The sequence below is a fragment of the Erpetoichthys calabaricus genome, chromosome 1, assembly GCF_900747795.2.
Source record: "Erpetoichthys calabaricus chromosome 1, fErpCal1.3, whole genome shotgun sequence".
Lineage (NCBI taxonomy): Eukaryota > Metazoa > Chordata > Cladistia > Polypteriformes > Polypteridae > Erpetoichthys > Erpetoichthys calabaricus.
In genome coordinates, this window is record NC_041394.2 from 332,994,487 (window position 1) to 333,016,700 (window position 22,214).

The following is a 22,214-nucleotide window of genomic DNA, read 5'->3' on the forward strand; positions in this document are numbered from 1 at the left end:
TTTTCCCCTAAAACCCCAACTTTCAGGGTAGTGCCACCATTTACCAGCATTATTCTTCATACAGATAAGAAAAGCACACAGTGGAGGTTGAGGCTACAAAGAAATGTCTTTACAGATCATGAAGTGAGGGGCACTTCTGGGACTAGATGGGTGGGTTTAAAGATTGAAGTGTCAGAAATGTACTCCAGCTGGAGTCGCATTATACCTGCTGTCCATTTTGAACATCTTAAAGTCCCCCTTAATACTGTGGGTAAAGAAAAAATCTACCTTAACACTAGGAGAAGGAGCAAACTTCACATAATAATAATAATAATTTTTCTTTATATTTTTATAGTGCTTTTCTCACTACCATGCATGGAGCACCTGGGACACGAACCCATGAACTCTTTACTGCAGAGATAGGGACTAGGATGGGATTTAAACCCACACTCTGGAGTTGCAAGTCAACAGCACTAAACACTGTATGACTGTGCTCTCAAATGATATTCAGTGTTATGGGAAATTGAGATCATCCATTAATCAGTTTAGGGTGGTTTGGTGCCAGAGTCTGTGCCAGCAATATTTCTTGTAATTTGAAAATCCATCTTTGCTAGACTACTAGTCCTTCGTAGAACACACACACACACATTATCTATCTGTCTCTCTGTTTGTCTGTCTGTCTAGTGCCTTTCATATCCTATCTGTCTATCTAAACAATATATACTGTATATATACCCCAGCCATCCTCCGTGGCTCCACCCACATAGTAGTGAAACAGGACAGTGAGGAGGGCCCTGCCCAACTCCCCACTCCTGACATCACGCTTCCCTCTCAGCCTCTGTCTCAGATTAGCACAAATAAATCACTCCTGCAAGTGAACTATGATACTTACCGCAATGAGAGAAGTCGCAAAATCAACCGAAACGTTGAAGCAAATTATAGAAGAATAAACGATCTAAATTTGTTAAGTAGTTCTCTCGTTCGTTAGCTAAGCAGATGTAAGATACGCTGCAACACGTGGCGAAAGGTGGAGCAACTCGAACGGAGGCTGGTGCTTGAGTGAGGCTGTGCTCCCCTTGGCCTGCAGTCTTTCTTTCAGATTAGCAGAAATAAATCACTCCTGCAAGTGAACTATGATTCTTAGCGTGACGAGAGAAGTCACAAAATCAACCGGAATGTTCAAGCAAATTATAGAAAAGAAACCCGATCTAAATCCGCTAAGTAGTTCTCTTGTTCACTAGCTAAGCTGAGGTAAGGAATGCCTCGACGCTGGCACATGTGTGTGGAGGGCCTCGGCCCACCACATGTCTCTCGGATTTGCACAAATAAATCTGTACCGCATGCAATCTATGATACACAGCGCAATGAGAGAAGTTGCAAAATCATCTGGAATGTTCAAGCAAATTATAGAAAAAACCTGATCTAAATCCGTTAAGTAGTTCTCTCATGAAAAGTGGACAGACAGACAGACGTTGGATTATATACAGTATATATATATATATATTACTAACCGAGAATGCTAAACCGGATGATGGACGCAGGCACATCCGGCAATGGGCCGTAGCTGCAAAAAGACGTACTGCACAGGCGCAAAAAGAGTCCGCGAGAGTCGGCTGAGGAGCCGAGAAAGGCGGACAAAAGAGGGCGAGAGAGGCGGTTGAGGGGCCGCGAGAGGCGGACAAGACCACAGAAAAAAGGAGTGAGCACAGGAAAAATGGAGAAATGAGGCGCAAAGAGCACCGAAAAAAGGAAAAGGCACATAAAAAAAGTATTCAAACGCAAGCAAAGCACGAAACACATTGCACACGAAACTAGACCCAAAAAAAAAAAAAAAAAGAGGATCGCGCACAACAGCAAGGCACCCTCCCCCCCCTACAGGCACCGGACGGGACACACACCAAGAGGGGGATTCAACAAGCCCATGGAACACAAAAAAAAGAACACAAAACCACCCCACAGACCCTACAAGCAAGGGACGGGACACACACAAAGAGGGGGATTCAACAAGACACAGGAATACAAACAGAAAGAAGACGCTCGCGCGACAACAATCCTCAACCCCCCCTCCCCCCCCCCACACACACACATCCATAAGAAGTGACACCCAAAGCCACATATTCTAAAGTGAACATCAACACCTTCACACTAGACAGCATAGGTGTCAGCATTGGTGGATCTCCTTACAATAAAGCACTATTAACCGTTCAACTGCAGAAAAGGAAACATATTAACAGTGACTGCGATCCTCCTTATTACTTATCCATATTTCACATGCTGAGAAAGAAACAAGTCATGAATACACGGTCACGGGTACAAAACGAAAAGGAAAGGATAACAGGAACAAACACACGAACACGAAAGAAACAACAAAATAGACGGCTATGCAGCATAGGTGGATCTCATTACAATAAGGCACTATTAACCGTTCAACCGCAGAAAAGGCTCCATATTAACAGTGAGTGCAATACTCCTTATTACTTATCCATATTTCTAAATGAAAAAATGTCTCGACTCCAAAAACGCAAAGCTCAACTAAAGCTTCTAACTAACGATGTACCTAAAAGTAAAAACTTTATGAACTGCATTAGATCCTACAATAGTTCATTTGCTTTTGCATATACCGGAGTAAATATCAGGCCACCAAAAGGCAATGGCCCATACTGCTTTCGCATATGTGCACAGATACTGCATCGCATTGGAACAGTGCACCCTGAAACAAATCAACAACACAAATATGCACAAATCTACATCCTAGATCCACATTACGCAAACTATCAATCAAAGTGCTGCATCGCAACAGGCACGGATTCAAAATGAAACACCTCCCGTCTCAGACATACGTTAACGGCAAGGAAGGCTACAACGGGCGTCTCACACAGCACAGGCAAATCGATTACAGCTCCAAAACAACACGTCCCAAATACTGGACATACAACGACGCGCCTCTCAAACGGCACAAGGAAAACATACACCAGGAAAATTCATTCGGATTAATGAATGTCATTTGCAATCATTGTCATTCAGTTCACTTCCCTGAAGAAACAACTGGCAATACAAGTTATACATTTACACGTTGTTGTCAAAAGGGTCAAATTACACTGCCTTCTTTACATTCATGTACTGAATATCTACAGAAGCTTATAACTGACGATGTACCTGAAAGTGAAATCTTTATCAACTACATTAGATCCTACAAATCGGTATCCACTATGAACATTAACGGTGGCACTGCACGTGACATCCGTCTTGAAAAAATGTTGTTTATTGATGAATGTTCAATGGCATGAAGTCACTTACTCAACACCATTCATAAACTTCTACAAACGTTTATGAATAATAATATTCGATTTGGAGGAAAGGTACTTTTATGAGGAGGAGATTTTAGACAGTGATTAGCTATTCTTCCAGATGCCATGCACTCAGCTATTGTTCAGTGCACCTTAAAATACGCAGACAATTGGCATTGCTTTCAAAAGATACAGTTAGTAAAAAAGATACGATGTCCAGAACCAGATCATAACAATTGCTTATTACAACTGAGAGATTGTACACTCACCAATACAGATAGACTTCAGCCACATATTATTACAATTCCTCAAGCCTTTATCTGTGACGACTTAGTTACAGAAACATTTCGAACAGCAATCTCATTAGACCAAATGCCCCTTTTAACACAACGCACTATATTATGTCCAAAAAATATTAATGTGGAAAACATTAATACCCAAGTCATTCCATTACTTCCTGGAGAGAGACAACTCTTTCTAAGCTCTGACAAACTTGACTCTGATCACAACAATAACCATCTTAAATGACCTTACAAGTTCTGAGCTGGAATTACCTTTTACACTTAAACGGCGTGTACAAAGAAATTTTCCAATAAACCTTTACACTGTGCCACACACTTTATTGTTTGCTTTCTATTTGCATCATCTACACCGTCACACTATTCTATATCTCATTCATACATCACGCTCTTTGTCATTCCCAACACCAGGGGTTGGCGAGCGAAGCGAGCAGGGGGCGGAGCCCCCTAGTGATTATAGAAGGCAGCTACAGTCTGTGCCTTCTTTACTTGCGGTAGAGCTGGACATCTGGGGCTTCATGTATAAACGGTGCATACGCACAGAAATGTTGCGTAAGAACGTTTCCACGTTCAAATCGCGATGTATAAAACCTACACTTGGTGTAAAGCCACGCACTTTTCCACGGTACCTCAAACCCTGTCGTACGCAAGTTCTCCGCTTGGTTTTGCAAACTGGCGGCACCCAGCGTCAAAGCAGTGCTACTGTTCCTGTGTGGTTACACTTTCTTAGATCCACTTATAGATATAGTAGGGGGTTTACCCCGCTTGCTTCACTCGCCAGCCGCTTTTGCGTCTCTGCCGCTCGCATTGTGAAAAGGTTTATGAAGAGTTTTTTTTTACCTCCTCTTTGCTCAATCAGCTACTGGCTTGCTGCTGCTGCCGTGACATATTATCTGCATCTCATGTGGTGCTTTGAATATTTAAAAGCCTGTACAGCAGCTGTCCTACTCTGTGTCTTTTATTTCTGGCCCCGGGCGTGGTTAAATCTTTTGGCACAAAGTCCCGTCTCGCAACACGTGAGTTCTTGATATTTTTTAGTTAATAATTTAAAAACAGAATAAAAATCTAACAACATCACATTAAATTCTGAAAAGAATTGATATCAAACATATATATGTAGGTTTTAAAATAAGCCCGATTTAAAGCATGATAAAAATGGGACATTAAAATTGTCATCGTTGCACTTTTAGGCTTAGGATTTTATATATAAAATAATGGTACTATTTACTTAGTGTTACTGTTTCTATAAGTCTGGTGTGGTAATACATTCAAATTTGAAATGCTCACTTTGTAAAGACACCAGTATGTCTGCTGTCAAGACGTACACTGATGCCTTTCTGAAACCCTCAGTGACTAACGACAGTAGTCCTGCCATGGTTGCTGGAGGCGCATATCAGTCAACAAATTATGGGGTCTGGTCAAAATCAGTGGAATGAAATGGAAGCAGGTTTTGATTCATCAGACTGTATCTTCAGGAAACCATCTTATTTTACACAAACATTTTGACTTTTCCCCCTCCTTTAACCGTCACCTTATCGTGGTGGAGGGGTTTGCGTGTCCCAATGATCCTAGGAGCTCTGTTGTCCAGGGCTTTATGCCCCTGGTAGGGCCACCCAAGGCAAACTGGTCCTAGGTGAGGGATGAGACAAAGAGCGGTTAAACAAACCTCCTATGAAGAAAAACAATTTTGGACGGCGTTTTCCCTTGCCCGGACGCGGGTCACCGGGGCCCCACTCTGGAGCCAGGCCTGGAGGTGGGGCTCGATGGCGAGCGCCTGGTGGCCGGGCCTGCACCCATGGGGCTCGGCCGGGCACAGCCCGAAGAGGCAACGTGGGTCCCCCTTCCCATGGGGCTCACCACCTATGGGAGGGGCCAAGGAGGTCGGGTGCAGTGTGAGTTGGGTGGTGGCCGAAGGCGGGGGACCTTGGCGGTCTGATCCTCGGCTACAGAAACTGGCTCTTGGGACGTGGAATGTCACCTCTCTGAAGGGGAAGGAGCCTGAGCTAGTGCGCGAAGTTGAGAGGTTCCGGCTAGATATAGTCGGACTCACCTCGACGCACAGCTTGGACTCTGGAACCAATCTCCTTGAGAGGGGCTGGACTCTCTACCACTCTGGAGTTGCCCCCGGTGAGAGGCGCCAAGCAGGTGTGGGTATACTTATTGCCCCCCAACTTGGAGCCTGTACATTGGGGTTTACCCCGGTGGACGAGAGGGTAGCCTCCCTTCGCCTTCGGGTGGGGGGACAGGTCCTAACTGTTGTTTGTGCGTATGCACCGAACAGCAGTTCGGAGTACCCACCCTTTTTGGAGTCCCTGGAGGGGGTGCTAGAGGGCATACCTTCTGGGGACTCCCTCGTTCTGCTGGGAGACTTCAATGCTCACGTGGGCAATGACAGTGAGACCTGGAAGGGCGTGATTGGGAGGAATGGCCCCCCTGATCTGAACCCGAGCGGTGTTTTGTTATTGGACTTCTGTGCTCGTCACGGATTGTCCATAACGAACACCATGTTCAAGCATAGGGGTGTTCATATGTGCACTTGGCACCAGGACACCCTAGGCCTCAGTTCGATGATCGACTTTGTGGTCGTGTCGTCGGACTTGCGGCCACATGTCTTGGACACTCGGGTGAAGAGAGGGGCGGAGCTGTCAACTGATCACCACCTGGTGGTGAGTTGGCTTCGATGGTGGGGGAGGATGCCGGTCAGGCGTGGTAGGCCCAAACGTGTTGTGAGGGTCTGCTGGGAACGTCTGGCAGAGCCCCCTGTCAGAAGTAGCTTCAACTCCCACCTCCGGCAGAACTTCGACCACATCCCGAGGGAGGTGGGGGGACATTGAGTCCGAATGGGCCATGTTCCGTGCCTCTATTGTTGAGGCAGCTGACCGGAGCTGTGGCCGTAAGGTGGTCGGTGCCTGTCGTGGCGGCAATCCCCGAACCCGCTGGTGGACACCGGCGGTGAAGGATGCCGTCAAGCTGAAGAAGGAGTCCTACAGGACCCTTTTGTCCTGTGGGACCCCGGAGGCAGCTGATAGGTACCGGCAGGCCAAGCGGAATGCGGCTTTGGTGGTTGCTGAGGCAAAAACTCGGGCGTGGGAGGAGTTTGGGGAAGCCATGGAGAATGACTTTCGGACGGCTTCGAGGAGATTCTGGTCCACCATCCGGCATCTCAGGAAGGGGAAGCAGTGCAGTGTCAACACTGTATATGGTGGGGATGGTGCGCTGCTGACCTCGACTCGGGATGTTGTGGGTCGGTGGGGGGAATACTTCGAAGACCTCCTCAATCCCATTAACATGCCTTCCAATGAGGAAGCAGAGCCTGGGGACTCAGAGGTGGGCTCCCCCATCTCTGGGACTGAGGTCACCGAGGTGGTCAAAAAACTCCTTGGTGGTAGGGCCCCGGGGGTGGATGAGATACGCCCGCAGTTCCTCAAGGCTCGGGATGTTGTAGGACTGTCTTGGCTGACACGCCTCTGCAACATCGCATGGACATCAGGGACAGTGCCTCTGGATTGGCAGACCGGGATGGTGGTCCCCCTCTTTAAGAAGGGGGATCGGAGGGTGTGTTCCAACTACAGAGGGATCACACTCCTCAGCCTCCCTGGAAAAGTCTATTCAGGGGTCCTGGAGAGGAGGGTCCGTCGGATAGTCGAGCCTCGGATTCAGGAGGAACAGTGTGGTTTTCGTCCTGGTCGCGGAACAGTGGACCAGCTCTATACCCTTAGCAGGGTCCTGGAGGGTGCATGGGAGTTTGCCCAACCAGTCTACATGTGTTTTGTGGACTTAGAAATGGCATTCGACCGTGTCCCTCGGGGAATCCTGTGGGGGGTACTCCGAGAGTATGGGGTACCGGCCCCCCTGATAAGGGCTGTTCAGTCCCTGTACGATCGGTGCCAGAGCTTGGTCCGCATTGCCGGCAGTAAGTCGAACCCGTTTCCAGTGAGAGTTGGACTCCGCCAGGGCTGCCCTTTGTCACCGATTCTGTTCATATCTTTTATGGACAGAATTTCTAGGCGCAGCCAGGGTGTTGAGAGGGTCCAGTTTGGTGGGCTCAGGATTGGGTCACTGCTTTTTGCAGATGATGTTGTCCTGTTTGCTTCATCAGGCCGTGATCTTCAGCTCTCTCTGGATCGGTTCGCAGCCGAGTGTGAAGCGGCTGGGATGAGAATCAGCACCTCCAAATCCGAGACCATGGTCCTCAGCCGGAAAAGGGTGGAGTGCCCTCTCAGGGTTGGTAGCGAGATCCTGCCCCAAGTGGAGGAGTTCAAGTATCTCGGGGTCTTGTTCACGAGTGAGGGAAGAATGGAGCGTGAGATCGACAGGCGGATCGGTGCGGCATCCGCAGTAATGCGGGCATTGCATCGGTCTGTCGTGGTGAAAAAGGAGCTGAGCCGTAAGGCGAAGCTCTCAATTTACCAGTCGATCTATGTTCCTACCCTCGCCTATGGTCATGAGCTATGGGTAGTGACCGAAAGAACGAGATCGTGAATACAAGCGGCTGAAATGAGTTTCCTCCGCAGGGTGTCTGGGCTTTCCCTTAAAGATAGGGTGAGAAGCTCAGTCATCCGGGAGGGGCTCAGAGTAGAGCCGCTGCACCTCCGCATCGAGAGGAGTCAGATGAGGTGGCTCGGGCATCTGATCAGGATGCCTCCTGGACGCCTCCCTGGTGAGGTGTTCCGGGCACGTCCAACCGGGAGGAGGCCCCGGGGAAGACCCAGGACACGCTGGAGGGACTATGTCTCTCGACTGGCCTGGGAACGCCTTGGGATTCTCCCGGAAGAGCTAGAAGAAGTGGCCGGGGAGAGGGAAGTCTGGGCATCTCTGCTCAAGCTGCTGCCCCCGCGACCCAACCTCGGATAAGCGGGAGACAATGGATGGATGGATGGATTTTGACTTTTCAGTGTGATGTGATATATCCATTTAAGTCCTGCATAGGGCGGAAGTCTGCGGATGGAACACTAATAGGGTGAGACTTGTCCACCTCAGAGCCCCACCCTCAACCTAACTGAACCTATGTGTATCCACATGGACTAAAAAAAAGTGCAAAATTCGGCCAAAGTCAGAAATGGAGTTGTGGCAAATCCTGCAAAATGGAGCTACTGGACTTTAGAAAACTAGATGACAGTGGACCAAATTAAAGTAACGCACAAATTACTGACACATCATGGGTTCGCGTCCTGGGTCCTTCCTGCATGGAGAGCACTTTGAGTAGTGAGAAAGGTACTATATAAATGTAAAGAATTATTGTTATTTTAAAAAATGTATAATTTTTTGTTTGTTTCTATTCTAGTAGTGTGGAAATAAACATCTACTGTCCAGAAAACTAACTTTAAAATTATTTAGCAGCTGAAGACTTGTGTATAGTACCTCAGGCTGGCTGCTTTTGAGATGTCAGTAGAGTGTATTTAGAGCAGTGCTGCTGGGTTACATTCTATGGCTGAAAGAGCTTGAGGCTGGCACACAACTGCAGTGCTGTTGGCTGGGGGCCTGCAAACCAACGTCAATGTGGAGGTAGCAGGCAGCTGTGGCTGTTTGTTTTTGGGTACTTGTCTTAGTTGCAGTTTCAGCCTATGGAGAAAGTTCGCTGCCAGGATAGCTGTCTACCGTCTCTGTCTTTCTTGCTCACTCATTAACTCTATCAAGTGTTAACTTGGTTTGGTTTCTGCTCCTGGTATGGCTTTTGCACCTCATCAGCTCTCACAATGTTTAATTCATTGGAAGTTATTGGAACTATAAATTTGAATTAAGGAAGGAACTGATCACAGAGTAATTATGTGGTACTGTAAGACTCTTAACAAAATGTGATCAATAATATCGTCAGTTGTGCCTTTTGTCAATAATCTAGTAATAGATTAGTAATAGTCGCCTATGTTCTCTTTGGTTTTATGATCAACTCTTACATCATGAAGTTTTTATATTTAATGTAATTCAGCAAACAAAATGATCAGGTTCTTATTAGCTATGTTTTTGATTTAAAATTGACATCTGAATGAGCTTAATGGAATAAATGGTCAATTCTTATTTATGAGATATCTTTTCATTTTTGTGTAATTTTAAACAACCTTTATTTAAATTTCAATTGAAAAAAATAATATGAGTGTCTCATAAATATGACTTTTTTTACTGTTTTTCAATGACTTTGAAATTCATTTTTTTTATGTGTATCTACAGATTCAGAAGAGACTGGCAATCTCGGCTCAGGCATGTTTAATGAGAGTACTATTCAGTGTCAACCAGAACAAACACGGCGAGGTGAAAATCTAAAGAAAGTGACATCTCTACCAGGAAGTTTGTTGCTGGCCTCCTTCCTTCACTGCTGTGTGCCTGAAGTGATTCAGAGGGAATTAGATTCAATGAACACCGAAAAGGAACAAAATCAAAATATAGCAGATTTAGATGTGTGCACAGAAATGGAGAAAACATCTAAGAATACGCTTCAATGCAAAGATAAGCAGGGTCAAATGGAACAGAAACCATATTGCTGCTCTGAATGTGGAAATCAATTTTCAAGCCGACACAGTCTCCAGATACACACAAGAGTTCACATTGGAGAGAAGCCGTATTGCTGTTCCAAATGTGACAAACAATTCTCTTCATTGTATGGTCTTCACAGCCACACACAAACTCACACGGGAGAGAAGTCCTATTGCTGTTCAGAATGTGGCAAACAATTCTCCAGGAGTAGCTACCTCAAGACTCACACAAAAATTCACACTGGAGAGAAGCCATATGCTTGTGCTGAATGCGACAAACAGTTCTCCAGGAGTAGCCACCTCAAGATCCACACAAGAATACATACTGGAGAAAAGCCGTATTGCTGTTCTGAATGTGGCATACGATTCTCTTCAAGTTATGGTCTTCATAGCCACACAAGAGTTCATACAAGTGAGAAACCGTATTGCTGTACTGAATGTGGCATACGGTACTCTTCAAGTTATGGTCTTCACAGCCATGCAAGAGTTCATACAGGAGAGAAACCATTTTGCTGTTCTGACTGTGGCATACGATTCTCTTCAAAGTATGGTCTTCACAGCCACAGAAAAGTTCATGGTGGAGAGAAACCATATTGCTGTTCTGACTGTGGCAAACGATTCTCTGCCAGTAGCAGTCTTTGGTGCCACCGAAGAATTCACACAGGAGAGAAGCCTCATTGCTGTTCTGACTGTGGTAAGCAATTCTCAACAAGTAACAATCTTCAGATTCACAGAAGAATTCACACTGGAGAGAAACCATATTGTTGTTCTGAATGTGGGAAGCGATTCTCACAAATGAATGGTCTTCAAAACCACACAAGACTTCACACTGGGGAAAAGCTTTATTGTTGTTCTGAATGTGGAAAGCGATTCTCTAACAGTAGCAAACTTTGGAGTCACACAAGAGTTCATACTGGAGTGAAACCGTACTGCTGTTCTGAATGTAACAGGAGATTCTCAACCAATGGTCAGCTTCAGATCCACATACGAATTCACACTGGAGAGAAGCCTTATGGCTGTTCTCAGTGTGAAAAACGATTCTCCACTAATAGCAGTCTTCAGAAACACATAAGAATCCATACTGGAGAAAAGCCGTATTGCTGCTCTCACTGTGGCAAACGATTTTCTGACGGGGGTGGTTTACGCCAACATGCAAAAATTCACACAGGAGAGAAGCCGCACTGCTGTTCTGATTGTGGAAAACGATTTTTACACAAAAGCCATCTTCAAAACCATACGCGAATTCATACTGGTGAGAAGAGAACAAAAAAAAAGGAGATGGCGTTAACGGAACCTTGTAAAGAATAGGTGAAGTTGCGGCAAATTCCAAATGAGTAGCGTTATAACACACAAAAGCAGGAAATTTACAATGGCTATTAATACCTTGAGACACCTCACAGTAACCTAGAGGATCCAAATATAAATATTGAAAGATAATGAAGAATGTTTTTTTCAGTGACCGCTTAACAAAAACCTAGAGAAAAAGTAAAAATAAAAACATCTCCAGAATGCCGTAAGTGAAAGTCCATAGAAACACATCAGAGTAGAGTGGATGGTCAGACATCAAAAACCCCCGCATGAAGGAAAAACAGTAGCCTGTTGGTAATGGCTAAAAAAATTTAGAAATGATGATGAAAACTGTGGCTAATTGAAAGATGTCTGAGCCAGATGGCGTCCACAACCTTAAGATACTAACATTCCTGCACAAGAATTCTGCACACTTGTGACTTAAACCTTCTTGTCTGTTATCATCCCATGTAAGCTGTGAGAAATGACAAAGGGGACAATGCAGTCACAATGCAAAACCCTATCTGCAAATGGAAGAGAATAGAAGACGAGAAATACAAGAAATGTCATCACTAGGCCGTGACGCACGCGTATCAAGTCAGAGCACAAAGCCAAGTGAAGAAGTAACCCCAACAGAAACTTCATTTGTGTTTCATATGTAGCAATTGACTTTCCAGTGACAACTGCCTTGAGTGCAACACACTTGACTCAGGACAGGTGCCATGTTGCTGTTGTGAATGTGACCAACAGTTCTTTGACAGTAATCTTAGGATGCTCTCAGTAAGTGACTTTGGGCCAAAACTCATTTGCACTTCTGAATGCGGCATCCCGGTTTCACAATATATTGAATTTGTATTGTGTTGAAGTCATCCCTGGTTTGTGATTGCTCTGTTGTTGTGATCAACTCCATGTATGCGTTAAGCCTCTGACGGTTCAGTGTATTTTAATCAGGTTTGTCTTGTTCTTTTATTAATCCTGCCCTAAGCCCAGCTACACCAACCATCGGCCATCACCATCGTTTTATCAAATCAGGCATCAACTCCACAGATGACATTTCTTTTGGATGTGATGCTGCTAAGGTTCAGGTTTGCTGTGATCTTGTAATGGATGTCACAGGATGGAGGAATATGGAAAATGAAGAGAAAACAAATGGTGATGCTTTTTGTTTATTTTATTTTACATAAACGTGTGGACGTTTTCAATGTTTAATATCAATAACATCTGTATTTAGCACATGGCAAAAGCACTCAGACCCTCGACCAATTCTGTAATATACTGAATAGCAGATCTCACACTGAAGGTTTCTTTTCTTTAATATTTACATTTCAAAGTACTGAAACTCAAAATTAGTGTTTCTGTGTGACGTTGTTCAAATTATCATTTTGAATTTTGGCGCTCCTTTAGTTAAATTAGAGAATTTGACACTGTTTTTGAATAAGAGTATATTAATAAGGATGAATTTGAAGGCAATATTTTGAAATGTAATGTGAGAACCACTAATAACTGAGATATTGGTAAGCAAGAAATGTAAGACTATATTTTGAAATGTGAAATAAAACCAAAAAATAATTGAGAAATTTGAAGTGTTGGGAAATACAAAAGAAAAAATCAGGTGTCTGTTGTTTTCTATCCCGTTCGATTATAGCGGCGACCTCTGAACGTTCAGTAGCTGTGAACACCTGGAAAGGTTCAGCAAATCAGAGTGGACAGAAAACTGGGAGACGGAAGGCACCATTCAGGACCATTGTCAGAATTATAGTTGGTGGGGCAGGTAAGAAGTTCAAAAACCAGTTGAGTTGAGACCTTAGACCAAAAAAACAAAACAGATTTTAGTCCAAAAGCTGTAATATTACCTTGGGTTACGTTCCTCAAACTGCCACTCCTGCAAAGTTTGTTTTTAGTAAGCATTAGGTGAGACTTGAGTTTAGCTGCTGCAAAAATGCTTTTATTACTCGTCTAGTCTTGTGTGACAAGACCTTAACAGACACTTTGGGTCTTGATGACACTTACAAAGCATCAGTAAAGTGTTTATCCATCTCTGCCAGGCGACCTGCTAACAACGTCACTTTAGGGTGGTCTGTGGTGGCTTAACTGAGATATGTTTCTTTTGACATTCACTTTTAGTATATGAAATGTGGCTCCGTCGTATTAACGAGTCATTTTACCCGCATGTCAATATGCCACACAGTACAGACATGAATAGCCCACCTACTGAAGAGTAATGAAGACCTAAAGAAGCCTTTAGTGAGGTCTTGTTGAATCTGAGTAAAAGAGGAATCAATGCATTTATGCAGTTCCTAACCTAAAGTGCCCCTCCTTTAACCGCCACCTTATCGTGGTGCATGGGAGTTTGCCCAACCAGACTACATGTGTTTTGTGGACTTGGAAATGGCATTCGACCGTGTCCCTCGGGGAATCCTGTGGGGGGTACTCAGAGTATGGGGTACCGGCCCCCCTGATAAGGGCTGTTCGGTCCCTATACGATCGGTGCCAGAGCTTGGTCCGCATTGCCGGCAGTAAGTTGAACCCGTTTCCAGTGAGAGTTGGACTCTGCCAGCGCTGCCCTTTGTCACCGATTCTGTTCATAACTATTATGGACATAATTTCTAGGCGCAGTCAGGGCGTTGAGGGGGTCCGGTTTGGTGGGCTCAGGATTGGGTCACTGCTTTTTGCAGATGATGTTGTCCTGTTTGCTTCATCAGGCCGGATCTTCAGCTCTCTCTGGATCAGTTCGCAGCCGAGTGTGAAGCGGCTGGGATGAGAATCAGCACCTCCAAATCCGAGACCATGGTCCTCAGCCGGAAAAGGGTGGAGTGCCCTCTCAGAGTTGGTAGCGAGATCCTGCCCCAAGTGGAGGAGTTCAAGTATCTCGGGGTCTTGTTCACGAGTGAGGGAAGAATGGAGCGTGAGATCGACAGGCGGATTGGTGCGGCGTCCGCAGTAATGCAGGCTCTGCATCGGTCTGTCGTGGTGAAAAAGGAGCTGAGCCGCAAGGCGAAGCGCTCAATTTACCAGTCGATCTATGTTCCTACCCTCACCTATGGTAATGAGCTATGGGTAGTGACCGAAAGAACGAGATCGCGAATACAAGCGGCTGAAATGAGTTTCCTCCGCAGGGTGTCTGAGCTCTCCCTTAAAGATAGGGTGAGAAGCTCAGTCATCCGGCAGGGGCTCAGAGTAGAGCCGCTGCTCCTCCGCATCGAGAGGAGTCAGATGAGGTGGCTCGGGCATCTGATCGAGATGCCTCCTGGACGCCTCCATGGTGAGGTGTTCCTGGCACGTCTAACCGGGAGGAGGCCCCGGGGAAGACCCAGGACACGTTGGAGGGACTATGTCTCTCGACTGGCCTGGGAACGCCTTGGGATTCTCCCGGAAGAGCTAGAAGAAGTGGCCGGGGAGAGGGAAGTCTGGGCATCTCTGCTCAAGCTGCTGCCCCCGTGACCCGACCTCGGATAAGCGGAAGACAATGGATGGATGGATGGATAACCTAAGTGGTACCAAGTATCTAATATTCAGAAACCATATTGTTTAGGGAGGACAGAACATGTCGCATGACCAGGAATGGGTAAACAGTTTGGCCTTGGTCGTGTACAGCTTGTCCCAAAACGTTGGTGACGATCCAAGAAGCAGCACACCCAATGGCAGGCCAGAATAACTGATTACCACATGAAACAAGTGGTCCAAAATCCTAACCAATAGCACAAGTCAGCTCAGGGAAGTCCAAAGCTAAGTTCATGACAGCAGCAGCGCGATTTCAACATTTCTGTTTTTGGCCTTCACAAAGATTTTCAGCCACAAGAATATTTTGTAAGTTAGATGATGATAAGTTAAAAAAAAAAAAAGTGCTAAAATAATTTTTCTTTTTTTGAATGTACAGGTCTTATTTGTAAGTATCACTGTATACAGCAATACTGCTAAGAATGTTTCACAGCTAGTCACTTTAAATGGTTAACCTTAGAGTTTTAAGTTGTGGCGCTTTTATTTATTTGTCAGATTCAAAAAGTAGCTTTAAAGTAACCTCACTATGGCAGTGCCACATTCTCACAATGCGTTTATTTCTGGGTTGTGTGGTGGTCTGGCATGTCTGAGGACTGTGACTCTGAAAGGTGCATCTGAGCCTCTTTTGGGGAGGTACAAGGTGGCTCATGAAAAAGTGTCCCGATCCCGTGACGTTCCAAAGAGTGTACATGAGCAGGCTGAAACGGGCACAGAGATGGATTGACGCACACTTTCAGCATCTTCTGTAAATGTGAGCACCACATTTGATCGTTTTACTCTTCACCACGTAATGCGGTCGTCTCGGAGGAGGCGGGCCACTTTTGTGTGGGCCACCCTGTACAATGAGGTGCTGTGGAGTATGGTGTGGTTGGGTGGCGGAATATCTCTTCTCAATTTTGTTCTTTCCGGCCTTATTTTGAAATCTTTCTTCTACAATGTGATGCTCCTTGAATTCTCTGAAGTGAGAAGAAATGGATTGTTAACTTAGGAACCGACTTTGAGCCCTGAATTGGGCAGACGTTCTTGGTGTGTTGCTGTTTACACATCAAACCTTCTCGCAAGCTGAGGCTCTCTCCTCCACGTGTAAGGTCCCTCTTTTTTACCCTTGTAGCCCCTAGGAACTGGGTGGAGGCAGGGAGGGTTGAATTAGTGATATGGCCTCCTGCTGTCTAGTTTTTCCAGTTGTTCTCTGGTCATTTCTTCTTCTTCTTCTTAGCAGGATTTGCCCAAACTCTTCTTTGACCTTTGCTGCTTTTTGAACTCTTGTCACTCCAAGTGACCCCTACAGCTTCAATTACGTCGAGGTCGGGGCTGTGAGGTGGACCTGTTGGTGTTCAATCTGCGCGTTTCTGCTCCATGTTTGTGGTTGTTTTTTAATAACTTAACTTTTTAATAACTTAACTAAAACAGCGATTTCAGTCTCTGCAGTGCCTTCAATGTGTTGTTGCCATCAACTCTGACCTCGATGGCTGACGATCTTCTCCTTGAACTCTATAGCACAGACATCTCACCGGTGTTTTGCGCTCAATTGTCGTCATCTCTGGATGTTTTAAATCGATCCTGTCAACCAAGTCGGCTGTATTCGAAGTACACTGTGCACTGTCGTCTACTTCCAGTGACGTTTGCACGGCTTACGTGTTACTGCTGACTACACCAGTGACTGCTGCTGCGTGTGAACGATCATCCTCACCACGTAGCAGGACAGACTTAATGGCTTGGCTGTACTCTCAATCGAAAAGGAGCGCGCCAGACAACTTGACGTGTCAAACATTGTTGACACATTTGCGAAACGGAAGGCACGCAAGCGAGTATTTTAAGGTACCCTCTGTGGAAACAACTAATGCAGGGGTCCATTTTTTAATTGGCCCGCAGCAAATTCTAAAATATAATGAAATATGGCCCACACACGAAATTTGTTAATTGTATTGTACTTCTTAGATTTAACACAAGGCGGCGTCTTCACAAACGAGCGCAACTAAAGAACAATTTTGCTACCGGTGACCAAAAATGGCAGATCCAAAGAAACGGACAATAGCAAGTGAGTGCAGAAAACTTCAGACACAGTGGAAAAATGAATATTTCTTCCTAGAAGTCAAGGGCATGTGTGTCTATTTGGTTTGCAATGAAACTATTGCAAGTGATGAAAGACTGAAAATGTGTGTCGACACTACGAAACCAAACATCCGACCTACACGTCCTACACCGGTGCCGAGCGAGAACAGAAAGTTAAGCAAATGGCAGCTAGTCTGCTAGCTCAACAACAGGATTTTTTCCAGTGCTAACAAAACACAAGAAAATGCCAGTTACGAGGTAGCACAACACACTGCCTGTCACGGGAAACCTTTCTCAGATGGTGACTTCATAAAACAATCAGTCAGTCATTGTCCAACCCGCTATATCCTAACACAGGGTCACGGGGGTCTGCTGGAGCCAATCCCAGCCAACACAGGGCGCAAGGCAAGAACAAATCCCTGGGCAGGGCGCCAGCCCACCACAGGGCACACACACACACACGCCAGGTACTCATACGGACAATTTAGGATCGCCAATGCTTCTAACCTGCATGTCTTTGGACTGTGGGAGGAAACCCAATGCAGACACGGGGAGAACATGCAGACTCCACGCAGGGAGGATCCGGGAATACGAACCCAGGTCTCCTAACTGCGAGGCAGCAGCGCTACCCACTGTTCCCGGAGGAAATGCAGGAATTCAACAACGTTCGTCTGTCCAGAAACGCAGTTGTGCAGCGAATTAAAAAGTCAAGTGTCCGATAAAGCTTGTGCTTTTGATTTTTACTCGAGTGCATGGGATGAGAGCACTTTGAAATACAATAAATGAAAACCCATTAATGGAGAGCTGTGATGCTGTTTTTTTCTTTAAGCATATTCAATTATGAAGCATAATTTACATTTGATTGATTTTGCTATAACTTAATACACAGGAGGTCAGGCAATATACCTCACCAATAGTGGGTGGCCCCGCCCTTCGTATATTTCTGTATTTGGCCCCCAGTGAAAAACGTTTGGACAACCCTGAACTAATGGGAGCACCCGAAAGAAGAAGAAGAAATATTTTAAGTCATATGATTTGTGACTTGTCAGTCAGTTCCATAACAGTTCAGCATATCTGTAATCCGTTTTATTGTGTACCTGTGCATTAGTGTCACCACTGTGAGGATTTGTGAGCGGGACCACTTTATGATGTCCATTTTCTCAGAACTTGTGTGAAACGAGTCGATTATGTATCCTGTCAGCCGGTGTTGTCGTTTTTAATGTGTTACAAATTGAAATGGTTTCATTTTATAGCACAGACCAGTTTCTACTTTCTATCCATCCATCCATTTTCCAACCCGCTGAATCCGAACACAGGGTCACGGGGGTCTGCTGGAGCCAATCCCAGCCAACACAGGGCACAAGGCAGGAATCAATCCTGGGCAGGGTACCAACCCACCGCAGGACACACACAAACACACCCACACACCAAGCACATACTAGTTTAGGTTATATTTTAATCATCGTCTCTCACAAAGTTGTCTTGGAAAAGTAAGTGGGTCCACATTTTACATACACGAGGTGCGACACAAAAATAACCGGTCTGGGCTGCTTGGGGCTTTCCTGGAGAACCGTCTGGAGGTCGGCCGAACGTGAATCCTAGAACTATATCCCCTCCTACACGCCCTCTCTAACCGCAAACCGGCTAGTGTGAAGAGCGCACTCAGTATCTGCACAACACTAGCTACACGAGTTGCCACGATAATGTCGGGTGAAAAAAAATAGAACAGCGAATCAACATCAAATTTCTCGCGAATTTTCTATTTTTTCCGTAAAGCAGTTTTTGACTAACAAAAACATTCCCTGCTCGCCCGATTTAGCTCAATGTGATTTTTACTTGTTCCCAAAAATCAAAAGTGACCTGAAGAGAACACATTTTTTATTCTTCAGTGGATGAAGTGAAGACAGAAACAGCAAACCTGTTGAAGAGCCTCAAGCAAGAAGACTTCCAGCAATGTTTTAAATCAATGGAAGATACATTTGAAGGAGCGGTGTAGAGATCGGGAGGGGGGATATAGAGAAGGTGACGATGTTTAGAATGCTGTAAGTCATCAATCAATTTTTTTTACCAATCTGGTTATTTTTGTGCCTCACCTCGCATTTATGTACGACAACTACTACCCACACCTCCTACATTCCATTCTCACATTTTATTTTTTTATTACAGCGGTTGTAATAAGGCGATTTAAAATGTTATTACAAAATTCATTCAAAGACCCTGTTTCTTTGTCACCAGCTTGATACCAATGCCCAGCCGGCTCCTAGGATTTAGTTGCGAATAAATCATTAACAGTTATGCCAGACAGGAGGAGCTTCACCACGCTAGCTACCCTACTGTTCAGATCACTTGCATCAAAATCCAGAGTCCAACAAGTCCGAGTCCGATTCGGCGATAATTCGGCGACGGAGTATTTTGCTTTGTGCATTTGCTGTGGTCTTTCGCCAGATGTCGATGCCATTTTAGAGGTAATTTACTCTTCGCGTCTCACGCATGCGCAGGTCAAATCAATGAAACTAACTTTGCTTCTTGCGAAGAGAGTCGAACTAAAACGTAACGGCGATATTTGATTACCGTCCTATATTCCTGAATTTCGACAAAAGTCGATATCTGCCCTGAAAAAGTTAAAATGTGTTTCTGCTTCCAAGCAGTCACCATTCCATTGGTTTTTAGTGCAGCCCAAGTTTCGGACAAAGATGCCATTCTGCTTCACAGAAGCAGTGTAAGCTGACAAGTTTTGAAATTGTGCATTCTGTCTCAAACTGCATAGAAACATCACGTCATGTGGTTATTGATGTATCTTGATTTTCTGTCGTCACTTTTGGTCGGCAGAAACGGATTTTAAAAAGTGTTTAATTTGAAGAAAATCTAGCCTTATTAGCATATTGTTTGGCTTGCTAGGAGACTGAGAGAGCCTGTCAGTGCGTGTGTTGACTGTGCCCCTTACTGATTGTCTTATAGGTATGTTACAACGTTAATAATACTTTGTCCTTCATTGTTATTGTTCATATGAATTTGTTAAATTTGTATGGTTTTGCAAAGGTTAATTTGGATAACAAAAAATAGTTTGTTTAGAAGGAGATATTTTGCACTTGTTTGACCAGGATTTGATTTCTGTTGAAATGTATTTGTTTCATTTGGTGTTAATTTCATTATTTTGTGTAATTTTGTTTTCATTGTATATATATTTATATAAAGCTGAACGACGCTGTAGCAGGAGACTGAGAGAGAGAGCGCCTGTCACTGCGTGTATTGACTGTGCCCCGTACTTGCTTGTCTTTCAGAATAAATGGCAGAATCTGGATATCGGTGTGCCTGTCTTCCTTCAAAGCATCAGCAACCATTTTAAAGCCGCTACACAAGTCTAGTAACACAATTTTGTTTATAGCTGTCAAATTTCATATCATATATCTGGCAAACTGGTCAACTTAATACATGAAGCGTGCAATCTCTGTGTCACAGAGCACAAGTTCCTCCTGCTAATATAACAGTTCAAGGTAAAAAGCAACAAGCAAGTAACCTCCGTTTTCTGTTGCCCCTCCTTGATTTAACACGTTGTAAATGTAAGCTGTTTAACTTCCAAAAGTCTTTCATTCCCAGTTGTGCAGTTACTTTAGCAAGCAATAAGACCGCCGCACACTGACAGTGATCTCTGTGCAGTGCTTGTGTGTCAAGCACTGCACAGAGCCCTGGGATTTCGAAGCAGGTCTCTCTTTCACTTTAGGCAGCTTGTTGGGAATGCAGTGTTCCTGGCCGGGAAGCTCGTGGCTGTGAAGCTCTCGGTTTACCAACTTTTCATTTCATATTGATGTATTTTTCCAGATCATGATGATGCCAGAGAGGATCAATGATCTGATGCCAGTCGAGGTATATGTGTTAATGTAGGGGCACAGCCTAAATGTAGAATATAGGCACTTCTCATCCACTTTTAGTTTAAGCCCCCTGCTCGCTTCACGCCAGACACTTCGCACTTCTGCCCATTGCGTTGTGATGGGGGCGCTGAACGCATGCGCAGACGGATCAGCTGCTGGCTTCCTGCTGCTGCTGCTGCGAGTTCTCCTTGTCGCGCTGCACGTCAGTCATTTAAAAGCCTGTACAGCAGCTGTCCTTTAGTCTCACATGACGTCAAACTGTCTTCCGAGAAAATCACGTCCCAAGTTTTTTTTTTTTTATTATTATAAATAGAGAGATATCTTTGTATACCAGAAATGTCCAATTTGGACTCTTACCTTCATAAGAGTTTCTGCCATGCATTACGGTCATTCATCTCTTCTGGTTTCTGCCATTTCCTTAAAAAAACATCTTTATATGGTTGGTGCCGTATGACTCTGCAGACCTCCAGGACCGTGATTGAGGACCCCTGATCTACAGTGTAACTAAAATCTGTCTTTAATGAATGAAGGTGCCTACAAGTCATATAGATACAGTGGTGTGAAAAACTATTTGCCCCCCTCCTGATTTCTTATTCTTTTGCATGTTTGTCACACAAAATGTTTCTGATCATCAAACACATTTAACCATTAGTCAAATATAACACAAGTAAACACAAAATGCAGTTTTTAAATGATGGTGTTTATTATTTAGGGAGAAAAAAAATCCAAACCTACATGGCCCTGTGTGAAAAAGTAATTGCCCCCTTGTTAAACAATAACCTAACTGTGGTGTATCATACCTGAGTTCAATTTCCGTAGCCACCCCCAGGCCTGATTACTGCCACACCTGTTTCAATCAAGAAATCACTTAAATAGGAGCTGCCTGACACAGAGAAGTAGACCAAAAGCACCTCAGAAGATAGACATCATGCCAAGATCCAAAGAATTCAGGAACAAATGAGAACAGAAGTAATTGAGATCTATCAGTCTGGTAAAGGTTATAAAGCCATTTCTAAAGCTTTGGGACTCCAGCGAAGCACAGTGAGAGCCATTATCCACAAATGGCAAAAACATGGAACAGTGGTGAACCTTCCCAGGAGTGGCCGGCCGACCAAAATTACCCCAAGAGCGCAGAGACGACTCATCCGAGAGGTCACAAAAGACCCCAGGACAACGTCCTAAAGAACTGCAGGCCTCACTTGCCTCAATTAGGTCAGTGTTCACGACTCCACCATAAGAAAGAGACTGGGCAAAAACGGCCTGCATGGCAGATTTCCAAGACGCAAACCACTGTTAAGCAAAAAGAACATTAGGGCTCGTCTCAATTTTGCTAAGAAACATCTCAATGATTGCCAAGACTTTTGGGAAAGTACCTTGTGGACTGATGAGTCAAAAGTTGAACTTTTTGGAAGGCAAATGTCCCGTTACATCTGGCGTAAAAGGAACACAGCATTTCAGGAAAAAGAACATCATACC

The 22,214-nt window shown here is 44.7% G+C and overlaps 1 protein-coding gene across 2 annotated transcripts in view; it reads left to right on the forward strand.

The window, feature by feature from the left end:
• LOC114665320 (gastrula zinc finger protein XlCGF57.1-like) overlaps positions 1–22,214 on the forward strand; it is an 895,535-nt gene that overhangs the window by 12,959 nt on the left and 860,362 nt on the right. The window contains exon 4 of one of the 2 annotated variants that reach the window (XR_007934569.1): positions 9,731–11,772. Coding sequence is in view for 1 of the 2 variants with exons in the window: in XM_051925418.1 (XP_051781378.1) it covers positions 9,731–11,340 (1,610 nt within the window). In the remaining variant the exon portion in view is untranslated. Of the gene's footprint in view, positions 1–9,730; positions 13,257–22,214 lie in introns of those variants that run through there. The other variant, XM_051925418.1, reaches the window with a different exon arrangement.